This window comes from Passer montanus, unplaced genomic scaffold (genome assembly GCF_014805655.1).
Source record: "Passer montanus isolate IOZ18808 unplaced genomic scaffold, ASM1480565v1 scaffold101, whole genome shotgun sequence".
Lineage (NCBI taxonomy): Eukaryota > Metazoa > Chordata > Aves > Passeriformes > Passeridae > Passer > Passer montanus.
The window spans coordinates 1,727,168-1,740,916 of NW_024356616.1; the positions used below are offsets into that span (position 1 = coordinate 1,727,168).

General features: G+C 66.5%; 2 protein-coding genes across 6 annotated transcripts; one reads left to right on the top strand and one right to left on the bottom strand.

Annotated features, from left to right (window-relative positions):
• The first annotated feature begins 408 nt into the window (after positions 1 to 408).
• On the top strand, positions 409 to 4,866 carry MAT2A (methionine adenosyltransferase 2A). The gene is made up of 9 exons (XM_039715130.1): positions 409 to 684; positions 2,003 to 2,080; positions 2,158 to 2,280; positions 2,359 to 2,471; positions 2,549 to 2,692; positions 2,771 to 2,989; positions 3,235 to 3,417; positions 3,515 to 3,648; positions 3,985 to 4,866. Exons 1-9 carry the CDS (start codon positions 594 to 596, stop codon positions 4,085 to 4,087), a joined length of 1,188 nt encoding a protein of 395 aa, XP_039571064.1. The 5' UTR covers positions 409 to 593; the 3' UTR covers positions 4,088 to 4,866.
• Positions 4,867 to 5,344: 478 nt separating this feature from the next.
• On the bottom strand, positions 5,345 to 13,749 carry GGCX (gamma-glutamyl carboxylase). Of its 5 annotated transcripts, none has more exons than XM_039714904.1 (15): positions 13,722 to 13,749; positions 13,393 to 13,605; positions 12,616 to 12,774; positions 11,624 to 11,789; positions 11,058 to 11,205; positions 10,672 to 10,778; positions 9,706 to 9,869; positions 9,182 to 9,441; positions 8,800 to 8,931; positions 8,099 to 8,250; positions 7,659 to 7,828; positions 7,296 to 7,426; positions 7,073 to 7,220; positions 6,151 to 6,340; positions 5,803 to 6,078 (listed from the first exon to the last, which is right to left on the bottom strand). In XM_039714904.1, exons 1-15 carry the CDS (start codon positions 13,738 to 13,740, stop codon positions 5,922 to 5,924), a joined length of 2,316 nt encoding a protein of 771 aa, XP_039570838.1. In that variant the 5' UTR covers positions 13,741 to 13,749; the 3' UTR covers positions 5,803 to 5,921. The 5 variants fall into 5 exon arrangements, with proteins under 5 accessions (XP_039570819.1, XP_039570827.1, XP_039570810.1 ...); XM_039714910.1 differs by having other exon boundaries at positions 5,804 to 6,078; positions 11,058 to 11,136; XM_039714885.1 differs by lacking the exons at positions 9,182 to 9,441; positions 11,058 to 11,205 and adding an exon at positions 10,856 to 10,934 and having other exon boundaries at positions 5,345 to 6,078.

Sequence of the window (13,749 nt, forward strand, 5' to 3'; positions counted from 1 at the left end):
GGCCGGGCCGGGCAGGGGTCGGTGCCGGCGGGCCCGAGGTCGCACAATGGCGACGCCGGTCTGCGCAAGATGGCGGCGGGGGGGCGGTGCCGTCCTCGCTGCCCGCGGGCCGCGCACTGCGCATGCGCGCTCCGCTCCGCCGCCGGGCGCATGCGTGCGCTGCCGCGCGCCTTGAGCCGCCGGGCCGCGCGGGAGGCACCATGAGCACAGCACGGGGGAGTACGGCGGGGGCATCGGTGTTCGACCGCAACGTTGCGCCGTGCGGGGCGGAGGACACGGTCTGACCGGCGGTTTAACTCCTGTAAGTGCTCGGCTGGCAGTGGGGCGCTACGGGCAGCCCCGGACCTCGATCCGAATCTCCGCGTTACGTAACGTGCTCCCCCAACCCGACTGCAGTGGTCTTGTCCCCCCGCCCCCATGGCCCGTATTGCGCTCGCCATTGGCTGGGAGCAGCAGCGGGGCGGGGCGAGGAGGCTATAACTAGGGGCGGCGCGGTAGGGGCCGCGTTCAGTCCATCGCTGCCGCGCTCGGGTTCTGCTGCTCCGGTGCTTTCCCGCTCTGCCCTTCCGCCTGTCGCCGCCCATCGCGCCGCCATGAACGGGCAACTCAACGGTTTCCACGAGGTGTTCATCGAGGAGGGCACCTTCCTCTTCACCTCCGAATCTGTGGGCGAGGGGCACCCAGGTGCGGGCCGAGCGGGGCTGGGCGGGGCGGCGATCGCGCAGGCGCGGCCGGGGGGCGAGCGGGAGGGGGGCAGAGGAGGAGGAGGAGGGTGGCGAGGATGAAGACGAAGGCGAAGGAAGCGAGGATGAGGATGGATGGGGGATGAGGGTGGGTGCTCTTCCGATCTCAGGACTGGGAGTAGGGTTGTGGGGATGGTGGATCAAGGAATGACAGGGGCGGGCGCGCGCTCGCCGCATTGCGGGCCCGGCGCGCACGTGCTGCCCGCGTGGGGCGGGACACGGGGCCCGGTGCCGCCGTGACTCAGCCGTGACTAAGCAGCTCCCGGTGCCCCCGCAACCCCCACGGGACCCCCCCCTGCCGTGGGCTCCGTCCCCGCGTGGATGGCGGCGGTAAGGCAGACCCGGTGACCCCCGCACACACCCCCACACCGGAGGGCCGCCCCACGACGGTGCCGGTGATGAAGTCCCGTGGGTCTGCCCAGATGTGCCCTCGCCGCAGCTGGAGCCCCCCAAGCCGGGTACCAGCCGGTGCCGGTCTCTCCCGGTCTTTGTCTTCACCGGTTTGGGGCATATGACCGTTAATCTGCGGAGGCGGCTGCCAACGCCCAGTGCCCGCTGCTTGGGCACACCCAGTACCCCTGAACCCTCTCAGCTCCGGCACCCAGGGCACACTCAGCACGTCCCGAGTTCCCATCAGCTCCAGATCCCACTCAGGCCCCACAGCTCTGCACCTTCTGGCTCAAGCATCCACAACCCGTGGGTGCTGTGGGGCTGTCCCCACACTGCCTGAGGGCGGAGGTTCTGAGCTCCAATTCCTCACTGTTCCCACCAAAAAGCATCCGGGGGATGCTCCTCCCCTCACCCCAGCCGGGCGCTGCCTTGTCCTCGCCCAGATCCTGCCCGGAAGGTCGCTGCCAAGGACACCCGCAGTCCCGGGGACACGGGTGGCCCTTGGGACACCCCCACCCACGCGAAACACGCCGGGAGCAGGAGGGAGCTGGGTGTCTGCTGGGGCATGGCTGGAGCAGCTTTGGCTGGAGGCAGAGCTGCTGGGAGCCGGCGTGCTGCAGATTTGAGAAGCTGGCACACAGGTCTGATCCCCTCAGTGGTGCCACGGGGCTCAGCCTTAGTTGGAGCTGGAGCTTAACTGGGACATGCCTGGAATTCCAGGCTGGGGACAAGGCGAGGGCTGTGTGCACCCTGGGGGGCTCCTGGATTATGGGGCCGGGATCCCTGAGCTGGAGGCTCCGGAAGGAAGGGCTGTGCCGTGTCGGGCTGTCCCACGCCACCGTGACGCCTCCTGCTCTCCGTGTCCCCAGATAAAATCTGTGACCAGATCAGCGATGCCGTCCTGGATGCCCACCTCAAGCAGGACCCCGATGCCAAGGTGGCTTGTGGTGAGTAAGGGCACCAGGGGACAGCCGGTGGGTGACGTGGAGGTGACACGGCGCTGACGTCACCCTTGTCCCTGCAGAGACGGTCGCCAAAACCGGGATGATCCTGCTGGCGGGGGAGATCACCTCCCGGGCCAACGTGGACTACCAGAAGGTGGTCCGGGACACCATCCGGCACATCGGCTACGACGACTCCTCCAAAGGTGTGTCCCGGGCTGCCACCGCCTCAGGGACAGCGCGGGGTGGCACCGGGCTCACCAGAGCCCCCTTTGTCCCCGCAGGTTTTGACTACAAGACGTGCAACGTGCTGGTGGCCCTGGAGCAGCAGTCCCCGGACATCGCCCAGGGCGTGCACCTGGACCGCAGCGAGGAGGACATTGGTGCTGGTGACCAGGTGAGCCCCGGGGTCACCGTGGGGTCGCTGGGGCGTGACCCAGGGCTGGGCGTGACCCCCTTGTCCCCGTGCCACAGGGGCTGATGTTTGGCTACGCCACGGACGAGACGGAGGAGTGCATGCCCCTCACCATCGTGCTGGCGCACAAGCTCAACGCCAAGCTGGCCGAGCTGCGCCGCAGCGGGGCCCTGCCCTGGCTGCGCCCCGACTCCAAGACACAGGTGAGGTGCCACGGGGTCCAGAGAGCCGTGGGGAGCCCCGTGTTGCCCGCCTGGCCTCTGACTGGTGTCCCCCGGCAGGTGACAGTGCAGTACATGCAGGACCGCGGGGCGGTGATCCCCATCCGCGTGCACACCATCGTGATCTCGGTGCAGCACGACGAGGACGTGTGTCTGGACGAGATGCGTGACGCTCTCAAGGAGAAGGTCATCAAGGCCGTGGTGCCCCCCAAGTACCTGGACGATGACACCATCTACCACCTGCAGCCCAGCGGCCGCTTCGTCATCGGCGGGCCCCAGGTGCGGCCCGGGGCACTGTGGTGGTGACAGTTGTGATGGCACGGTGGTGGCACAGTGATGGTGCTGTGCTGAGGGCTGGTGACAACACGGTGACAGTGCTGATGGTGGTACTTATGGTAGCAGAATGGTTGGATGGCGGTGGGAATGGCACAGAGGTGGTGTGGTTAAGATAGTGATGGTAACACAAGACGGTGATGGCACAGGTGACAACACGGACAGGGTTGTGACACTGCTGTCCCCACCAGGGCGACGCGGGGCTGACCGGCCGCAAGATCATCGTGGACACGTACGGGGGCTGGGGCGCGCACGGCGGCGGCGCCTTCTCGGGCAAGGACTACACCAAGGTGGATCGCTCGGCCGCCTACGCCGCGCGCTGGGTGGCCAAGTCCCTGGTGAAGGCCGGGCTGTGCCGCAGGGTGCTGGTCCAGGTGGGTGCTGCTCTGCCTCCAGGTGGGCGCCGGGCCCCCAATCCGGGCTCTTGGGGGGTCCAGGCTGACCCACAGCCCCGCGTTTCCCCCCCGGCAGGTCTCGTACGCCATCGGGGTCTCGCACCCCTTGTCCATCTCCATCTTCCACTACGGCACCTCGCAGAAGAGCGAGCGTGAGCTGCTGGAGATCGTCAAGAAGAACTTCGACCTGCGCCCCGGGGTCATCGTCAGGTAACGGGCGCTGGGGGGCTGTGCCGGGGGGCGGGGCGGGCGGGGGTCCCTCCCGGAGCAGCCCGGGGACCGCCTGGCGCCTGGACCCGGCGCGGAGCCGCTCGGCCGGACGGAGAAGGCGCGCTCGGGGCGCGGACGGGGTAAGTATCCGCCGGAGCCGAGCGCTTGGAGCTTCCCCAGAGCAGCCTGGAGCAACCTCCGGGGAAGCTCCAACCGCCCCGCGGGGTGGGCAGGGGGCGGAGGCGGCGCTGAGGAACCCCCGGCCAGGCAGGGAAGGAAAGGGGCGAAGGCAGGAGCCCGGGGCAGCCTCACTGAGTCGGGAATTGTGTATTCCAGGGATCTGGATCTGAAGAAGCCCCTCTATCAGAGGACCGCAGCCTATGGCCACTTTGGTAGGGACAGTTTCCCTTGGGAAGTGCCCAAAAAGCTAAAATACTGAGGAAAAAAAAGCATTGTTAGGGCTTTTTCCCCCCACTCCCGCGGGCGTAGGTTACAGAGAAGCCCGTGGGCTCTGGGGGAAAGAGCTCCCGGCCCCCCCCAGGCTCCCCGGCCCCGCCATTGTCTCTCACCATCGTTTTGGTTGTGTGGGGACCACGTGCCTCTCCTGGAGCCCCCCGTCGTGTTCCCCCCAGTTCCCTCTGGATGGTTTTTAACAGATATCTCTTCACTCCGAGCTGTGAGATGGGGAAAAAGGCCCAAGTGCCCTCTCTCACCCTCCCCCGTGCCCCCACAGTCCCTCTGTGGCAAGGGCCACCCCGTTTTGGGTCCCAGCAGTCCTGCTGTGGGGGGACCCCCCATTTTATCACTCCCCATTCTCCTTTTTTCCCCAAATTCCACTACATCAGGGGGACCCCCGTTTTGGCTCCCGCAGTCCCCCCCATCCTGCTGCAGGGGGGGACACATGAACCCCTCGTTCTGGCTCCCTGTGTGTCCCCTCCACAGTCCCCATTCCACTGGGAGGACACTCATTCTGGCTCCCCCAGTCCCACTGGTGGGGAAGACACTTCCCATTCCACCTCCCCACCCCCCTGGGACCTCGCTGGTGCTGGGTTTGGTTCTTAACCCTCATTTTTAACCTCTTTTTGTTCCAAAAATGCACATTTCGGGGGGGAACACGCTAAAACCGACCCCCAAACCCCCCCTGAGGGTTCGGTACCAGAGGAAAACATTTTACATTCTTTTTCTTTTTTTTTTTTTTTTTTTTTTTTGGGGTTTTAATCCAAAAGCTGAAGCAACTCCCCAACTGCACAACCCCTCCACCCCCCCCCAACTTTGCCCGGATTTTGGGGGGAAAGGGGGGGCATTTGGCGCTTGATACTTGAAGGTTTGGTGTATTTATTGTGCGCCGAGGCGGGGGCGTGAGTACAGAGAAGTCCCCGCGCTCAGCCGGCAGCTCCTGATCCCTGAAAGCCCCCCCTTCCCCTCCCCCCTCCCCCCCCCCCCCCCCCCCTTTGGGGGGGGGGGGATGTGAGCACCTGTTCTCCCAGTACATCCAGAGGCATGGCCAAGGCCATTCTCAGGCTGCTATTTTGGGGTGAAAAAGGGGGGGATTGGGTTTGTTGGAGCGCCGGGGGTGCCCGGGCGTGGCGCTGGTGGCCGGTGTGGTACAGAGAAGCCGGCTTGTTTACTGCCCGCCCGGGCTCCGGCCCCCAGAGTGCCTTGGGGAGGGGCAGGGGGGGCTTTCTCCTGCCCTCAAGGGTTTTATTTTTATTTTTTTCTCTTGGTTTTACTATTTTCGGGAGGTTTCGTCCGAATGTTTTGATCCACTGAATCCAAAAAAAAAATGAACTCAAAAAAAAAAGAAAAGAATCTCAATAAAAGCGATGGGTTAGACGGTGCCACCTCGAGTGTGTGGGGGACACGGGGGGAGCTCTGAGGGATTTTGGGAACTGAGGCACTGCAGATGGAGAAATTGGGGTACGAGGGAAGGTGGGATGTGGGGGAGTAGAGAGGGAGAAAGTGTGTGGGGGAACAGGTACTGGAATGGGGGGAAAGAGGCAGGAATGAGCATTGGGGCAGCAGGTGTGGGGGAAATTGGGGTTTGGGGGAATACCGAGGAAAGGGAAAAGGGATGTGAGGGAAATGAGCTCGGGGGAAGCAGGGTGTGAGGGGAAACAGGCACAGGGGGAGATGGGGTGGAGGAAGCAGGAAGGGAACGTGGCTGAGGGATGGAGGGAAAGGGGCACAGAGGGTGGGGAACGAATCTGGGGCACCGGGGGAAACCGAGGCACGGGAGCATTTCTGGCTTACAAAACTGCATTTATTTGGGGTGTTCAGAGCTCGGGGCCCCTCTGGGCCCCCCCATCGGCCTCGGGCTGAGCCTCCTCCTCCTCGCCGCGCCAGCTGGCGAAGGCCACCTCCTGTGCCAGGCGCTCCGGGGCCGGGCGGCCCAGCGCCAGGTTCCGCAGCGCGATCAGCGTCATCAGGGCACTGCGGGGACACAGCGGTGGGCACCGGGGACAGGAGGGGACCAGGGGCACGGGGGGGGGCGTCGGGACTGACCTGCGGCGGAAGAGGAAGAACTTCCTGCGGAGGAAGCGCCGCAGGCGCTGGGCAGGGCTGGCCTGGCGCTCGCGGCGCTGCTGGCGCTGCTCCCGCCGCAGGAGCAGCGACACCAGCGGGTCCAGGGGGGCCCCCGCGGGCAGGGGCTCCCCCAGCAGGGGATGCAGCTCGGGGGGCAGCGGGGACTGTTCTGGGGGGGCAGAGGTGGAGCGGGTTGGGGGGTGATTGATCCTTCCCGCCCGGCTCAGCGGATTCTGGGGGTCCCCGTGATCCCCACGGTGTGGTGATGGGAACGGGGGATGTCGCCGTGATCTCCCCACCCGAGTGACAGCGAGTGGCTGTCCCTGTCATCCTCCCATGCTGCTGCTCACCAGAGAGTGAGGTGACTGGAATTGGGGGATGTGCTGTCCCCCCCACCCCAGTGACAGCGACTGGGGCCATCCTTGATCCCCTCAGCCCGCTGCTCACCGGGGGCTGAGCTGACGGAGCTTTTGGGGTCCCGCAGGGCACGAGGGGATTTTGGGGTCCCAGGAATCCTCAGGGATTTTGAGACTCCCAGGTGTGAGGCTTTGGGGGTGCCCAGGGCCGAGGATGTTTGGGGTGTTTGGGGGTCTCACCGGTGCCGTTGCGCACGCGCTCCCGCAGCTCCCGCAGCCGCGTCAGCTTCTGCTCCAGCTCCAGGAATCCTCAAGGATTTTGAGACTCCCAGGTGTGAGGCTGGGGGGTGCCCGGGGCCGAGGGTGTTTGGGGTGTTTGGGGTCTCACCGGTGCCGTTGCGCACGCGCTCCCGCAGCTCCCGCAGCCGCGTCAGCTTCTGCTCCAGCTCCAGCGCCGTGGTGTTCACGTACAGGTACAGACTCCCAGGTGTGAGGCTTTGGGGGTGCCCAGGGCCGAGGATGTTTGGGGTGTTTGGGGGTCTCACCGGTGCCGTTGCGCACGCGCTCCCGCAGCTCCCGCAGCCGCGTCAGCTTCTGCTCCAGCTCCAGCGCCGTGGTGTTCACGTACAGGTACATGTAGCACGAGGGCTCGGGGGACACCGTGTGCACCTTGTGGTACTGCCCCGCCGGCAGCTGGGGCAGCGGGGCGTCAGCACCCCCAGGGACTCCCCCAAACCCCCCCAGGGTAACCCCCCGAGCCTGCCTCACCTGCATGGCCTCGCCCTCCTGCAGAGAGCGGTTCTGCTGCTGCTCCACCAGCTCCACCAGCACCTGCCCCCGCAGCACCCGCAGGCTCGTGTTGCCCAGGTCCTCGCTCACAAAGTTCTCCAGGTGCAGGCCTGGAACAGCCGGCTCTGTACCCCCACCCCAAATCCCCCCACATCCCCCCAAGCCCAGGTACCCCCCCATGTCCTCTGCTCCACCCTCACACTGACTGCGGGGACCCCTGTACCCCAAAATCCCCCCCAACCTCAGGATTGCCCCATGCTCCGTACCCAGCCCCTGAACCCCTGGGACCCTTTGTGACCCCTCTGTGCCCCCCGGACCCCACCCCTGGAGCCCTGGCCGCACCGGGGAAGTCTGCGATGAACACGGTGTCCGTGTGTCCGTCCAGCTGCGCCTCCAGCTCCTGCAGCCGCTGCCGCCACGGCGACAGGTCCACGAGCAGCGGGAGCAGCCACGGCGTGGGGGTCCACGGGGACCAGGGGGCACGGACCAGGTCCACCCGGGGGTCCACGAGCCTGAGGGGACAAAGTGTCAGGACCCCGCAGCGCCCCCAAATCCCTTGGGTGCCCCCAAACCCCAGTGACAGTGCTCAGAGCACGGGCGACCTTAAGAGCACATGGGGTCCAGCTGTGGGGACAAGCCACCCCCTTGTGGCACCCCAATGTGTCCCCAAACCCTGTGTCCCCTGTAACCTCAGCTGAGAGCAGCAGCAGCCACAGCTCCCAGCCCAGACGCACCCATGGCTCCTGTCCCCCTTGTCTCCCGTGTCCCCTGTCCCGTGTCACCTCTGCTGGAAGCGCTCGTTGATGGACACCCAGACGTCGAAGTAGATCTGGGGCTGGCTGACGTTGTAGCGCGGCAGCAGCCGGCTCAGGCAGGCCGAGTACTGCTTCAGCATGTCGGCGTGGTCCCGCCAGCGGCGGCTCTGCGTGAACGCCTGCGGGCACGGGGACACTGAGGCACGGGGACACTGAGGCACGGGGACACTGAGGCAGGGGACACTGAGGCAGGGGACACTGAGGCACGGGGACACTGAGGCAGGGGGAAACTGAGGCACGGGGACACAGGCATGGGGACAGCAGCATGGGGAAACTGAGGCACAGGGAAACTGAGGCACGGGGACACAGGCATGGGGACAGCAGCATGGGGAAACTGAGGCAGGGGGACACTGAGGCACAGAGATACGGAGAAACTGAGGCACAGGGACACTGAGGCACAGGGACACTGGGGCAGGCAGCACCATGGGGAAACAGGCAGTGAGGGACAGGGAAACTGAGGCACGGGACAGTGACACAGGGAAACGGGCAATGAGTGATAGAGAAAACTGAGGCAATAAGGGATAGGGGAATGAGGGATAGGGAAAAACGAAGCACAGGGGTTGTTCCATGAGTGATGGAGAAACGGAGGCCCAGGGAGAAAAGGAGGGATGAAGGAAACTGAGGCCCACGGGGGAGTGCCCGTCTCTGGGAGCGCTGGGGTCACTCACCCCTGGTTTCAGGTAGCCCACCTCCCCGGTGAGCCCGTCCCTGTAGGTGATCTTGACGTGCTGGTGGAAGCGGGAGTGCACCATCATGTCCCACGAGTAGCCGTAGAGCCCGTTGGTCCAGTTGTTGTAGCCCTGGGGACACGTTGTGGGGGGTCACACAGCACTGGGGTGTCCCCACCCCAGGGGACAAGGAGGTGACAGGCACCCCAAACCTACCACTAGCCCCATTTTACCACCCTAAATGCCCCTCCATCCCCCAAACTGCCCCCTCTATGCCCTCCCCACCCCCCAGTCCCCTCCCTGTGTCTCCCAAACTCCTTCTCACCCTCCTCAGACCCCCCCTTTGTCCCCAAACTTGTCCCCAGTCCCTCCCCGTGCCCACCTGGGTGATGAAGTGGGAGTAGGGCAGGAAGAGCTGCTCCAGCACGTAGAGGATGGTGAAGGCTGCAGCCAAGTGCTGCCGAGGCCGAAGGCTCCCCCGGGCCCTCCGGCCCCCATAGAGGCAGTCAGGGCTGGGCTGGGGGGGCTTGGTGGTGGGCAGCCAGGCCTGCAGCCGGGGGGGACAGCGGGCCACGAGCCCCCGGGGCCACTCGGGCCGGCAGAAGAGCCCGTTGGTGGCCAGCATGGTGTAGGAGAACATGCCTGGGGGGAGGACACTTAGGGACCCCCGCTGCACCCGGGGGTGGGGGGTGCCCCTGTTTGGGATTGAGGGGGTCCCTGTGCAGGGACAGGGTGTTTAGGGGTGTCTGGGCCACCCCTGTTTGGGTTTGGGGGTGTTTGGGGGTACCCAGGGGTCCCATATCCAGGTTGGAGATGCTCTGGGGGTGCTCTGGGGGGATTTGGGGGTGCTCTGGGGGGGTCTGGGGGTGCCCTGGGTGGGTCTGGGGGTGCCTTTCCCCCCCTCACCGATGCTGAAGAGCTGGGAGTTCATGCAGTGGAAGTAGGTGACGAAGACGAGGGCCAGGGGCCGCGTGGCGTCGAAGAAGAGCAGGAAGCCGGCGGAGAGGTCGAGCAGCAGCCCGCCCCCGTGCACCACCAGCCGGCTGGTCAGCTCCTCCGACAGCACCAGCCTGCCCACGGAGCCTTCCTCGGCATCGGCCCCGCCCCAGCCCATGCCTCCCTCGCCTTCCTCCTGCTGTGCCCCCTCATCCTCACCCCAAATCCACCCCATGCCCCTCCTCATCCTCACCCCAAATCCACCCCCTGTGCCCTTACTCACCCCAAATCCACCCCCTGTGCCTTTCCTCATCCTCATCCCAAACCCACCCACTGTGCCCCTCCTCATCCCATCCCCATCCTAACTCCAGTCTGTCAAACCCACTCCCTTCCCCATCATCATCATCATCAAACCTCCTTAACCTCATCCTCCAACCCTATAACCCTTCCTATCCTATCCTATCCTATCCTATCCTATCCTATCCTATCCTATCCTATCCTATCCTAATCCCCATCCCATTCATCCCATCTAATGGATTCCATCCCATCCCAATCCTATCCCATCCCAATCCCATCTAATGGATCCCAACCCTATCCTATCCTACCCTAATCCCAATCCTATCCCAATCCCAAGCCTATCCCAATCCCAAGCCTATCCCAATCCCAATCCTATCCCAATCCCATCCCATCTAATGGATCCCATCCCATCCCAATCTTGTCCCATCCCAATCCTATCCCATCCCATCTAATGGATCCCATCCCAGCCCCACCTTCATCCTCATCCCCTCACCCTCCTCACTGTGTCCCCTCCCCATCCTCCCCCTTGGACCCCTCAATCCCGCTGCACCCTCATCAACCCCCTTCACCCTCCTCCTCCTCACCCTCCTGTCCCCGTCCCCTCCCCGTGCCCCTCCTGTCCCTGTCCCCTGCCCTGACCTGAAGGGTGCAAAGAGCCAGTGCCGGGCCAGGGTCCCCATGGAGAAGCCCCCCACCCAGTCTGCGTCCAGCTTCTTCAGCCCCGCGATGAAGTACACGATGAACACCTGGGGGGGCAGGGTCAGGGGGTCCCGGGGGGCTCCCGGGGGGTCCCGGGGGGGTCCCCCGGGGCAGGGGCACCCACCTGGGCACGCAGCAGGGCGTAGTTCCAGAGTGGCACGTGGGCGTTCCGCTTCTGGGGCCGGAAGAGCCCGTCCACGGAGCTGGGGGGACACGGGGGGGGGGACAAGGCCACTGTCACTGTCCCCAGTGTGCCACCCACTGCCAGAGCCCTGGGGACGCACTGGGGACAGAGAGCCGGGGGTGGCAGCTGCAGGGGCACCCACCTGGGCACGCAGCAGGGCGTAGTTCCAGAGTGGCACGTGGGCGTTCCGCTTCTGGGGCCGGAAGAGCCCGTCCACGGAGCTGGGGGGACACGGGGGGGGGGACAAGGCCACTGTCACTGTCCCCAGTGTGCCACCCACTGCCAGAGCCCTGGGGACGCACTGGGGACAGAGAGCCGGGGGTCCCAGTGGGAGCTGTCCCACCAGGTGGGTACACAGCGCCATGGGGACCCCAGGACCTGTGCCACCCGCTGGGGACACCACAGCCTATGCCACCCCATGCCACAGGGGTCCCCAGGACCTGTGCCACCCTTTGAGGACACCACAGCCTATGCCACCCCATGCCAGGGGGTCCCCAGGCCCTGTGCCACCCCCCTGAGGACCCAGTGCCAAGGGGACCGTGGGGTCTGGGCCACCCCACTGGGACCCTGGTGCCACAAGGGACCCCAGAACCTCTGCCACCCCATGGGAACCCCGTGTCACCACCCTGCTGCCTCGCAGAGCCCCAGTGGGGGATCCCCCGTGCCCCCCCGTGCTCCGGGGGTCCCCGCGGCCCCCCGGGTGCCCACCCGTAGCGGTCAGCGCCCAGCAGTGCCAGCTGGAAGCCCAGCAGCCCGTAGAGGTAGGAGTGGTTGTTCCAGGAGGTTTTGTCCAGCAGCAGCAGGTACCAGTAGGGGCACAGGAACGCCACGCAGCTCAGCCGGTAGCAGCAGCCCAGCATGATGCCCAGCGCTCCTGCGGGAACAGGAGAGCCCTGGCGTGGCCCCTGTCCCCTCCTGCTGCCTGTCCCCAGCTGGCCTCTGCTCCCCTGCCAGTCCCAGTGCCCACCCCAGTGCCCATCCCACCTCCATTCTTGACCCAGTGTCACCCCGTTCCTGTCCCAGTGCCACCCCTGCCAGTCCCAGTGCCCACCCCAGTGCCCATTCCCACCCCAGTGCCAGCCCCTGCCATGGTTCCTGCCCACATCCCACCCCCATTCCTGTCCCAGTGTCACCCCTATTCCTGTCCCAGTGCCATCCCCATTCCTGCCCCAGTGCCATCCCCATTCCTGCCCCAGTGCCATCCTTGTTCTTGTCCCAGTGTCACCCCCGTTCCTGTCCCAGTGTCACCCCCGTTCCTGTCCCAGTGTCACCTCCATTCCTGTCCCCATGCCACTCCTATTCCTAACCCAGTGCCATCCCTGTTCTTGTCTCAGTGCCATCCATGCCTGCCCCAGTGCCATCCTCATTCCTGTCCCAGTGCCACCCCTGCCTGTCCCAGTGCCACCCCTGTCCCTGTCCCAGTGCCATCCCCGTCCTTGTTTCAGTGCCATCCCTGCCTGTCCCAGTGTCAACCCTATTCCTGTCCCAGTGTCACCCCATTCCTGTCCCTGTGCTACCCCCATTCCTGTCCCAGTGCCATCCCCATTCCTGCCCCAGTGCCATCCCCATTCCTGCCCCAGTGCCATCCTTGTTCTTGTCCCAGTGTCACCCCCGTTCCTGTCCCAGTGTCACCCCCGTTCCTGCCCCAGTGTCACCCCCGTCCCTGTCCCAGTCCCCCCCGTCCCCCGTGCCCCCCGTACCCAGGAACATGACGGTGTAGAGCAGGTACATCCAGTCCAGGGGCAGCGGTGCCAGGAAGGGCAGCAGGGGGAAGCGGCACACCTCCAGCCCGTCCAGGTACCGCTGGTCCAGGTGCCCGAGGCCGCGCTCCTGCGGCACGTCCAGGGCCATCAGCAGCCCTGGGGACACGGGGGTGACACGGCCGGGGGTCACCGGGCAGGGGTCACCGGGCGGGGGTCACCGGGCGGGGGTCACCGGGCAGGGGTCACCGGGCAGGGGTCACTCAGCCGGGGGTCACCGGGCAGTGGCCGCAGCCCGGCCGGGCACTGACCCCTCCACCCGCCCCATCCCAACCTTCGCTCCGGTGCTGACGTGTCACGGCTGGACACCGCCGGCCACGGGGATGGGAGGCTCCCGGTCCCGATCCCCCAAGTCCCGGTGCCCCCGAGCCCCCCCAAAGTCCCGGTGCCCCCGAACCCTCCCAAGGTCCCGGTGCCCCCGGACTCCCTGAGCCCCCCCAGCCCCAGCCTCCCTGTGCCCCCCGAGTCCCCACGGAGCCCCCCCATCCCTCCCAGCCGCCCGGTCTCCCGGAGCCTCCGCTCGCTCTGTGCCCCGGTATCTCCCGGTGTCCCCCCGGTGTTCCCCCGGTGTCCCCCCGTGTGCGGTCTCCCTGTCCGGTGCCCCTCAGAGCCCCTCAGTCTCCCTGCTCCCCCGCTCTCCCCGTGCCCCCGCAGCGCCTCCCGGTCCGTCCCAGCCCCGGTTCCCCGGTGCCCCCCCGGTGCCCCGTCCCCGCTGACCGAAGGCTGCGCGGAAAGCCCCGAGCGCGGCGGGGTCCTGCGGCCGGTGCAGCAGCCGCACGAAGCGCTGCCATCGCGTCAGCTCCCGCAGCTCGAACCCCAGCAGCCGCCGCGCCAGCCCGGGCCCGCTACCGGCGCTCTTGGGGGACCCGGTGGGGCTCGGCGGAGGCTCCGCCGCCTCCTCCCGCTCCGGCCGCCGCCGCCGCGCCGGGCCTGCCGGGGGTCAGGGGTCAGCGGTCACGGGTCCCGGGGATCCCCGGAGGGTGTCGGGGGTCCCGGGGGGTCTCGGGGGTCCCCGGGGGTCCCGCGCCCCCCGCCCCGCTCCGCACCCGCCGCCGCCGCCGCCATCGCCGCGGC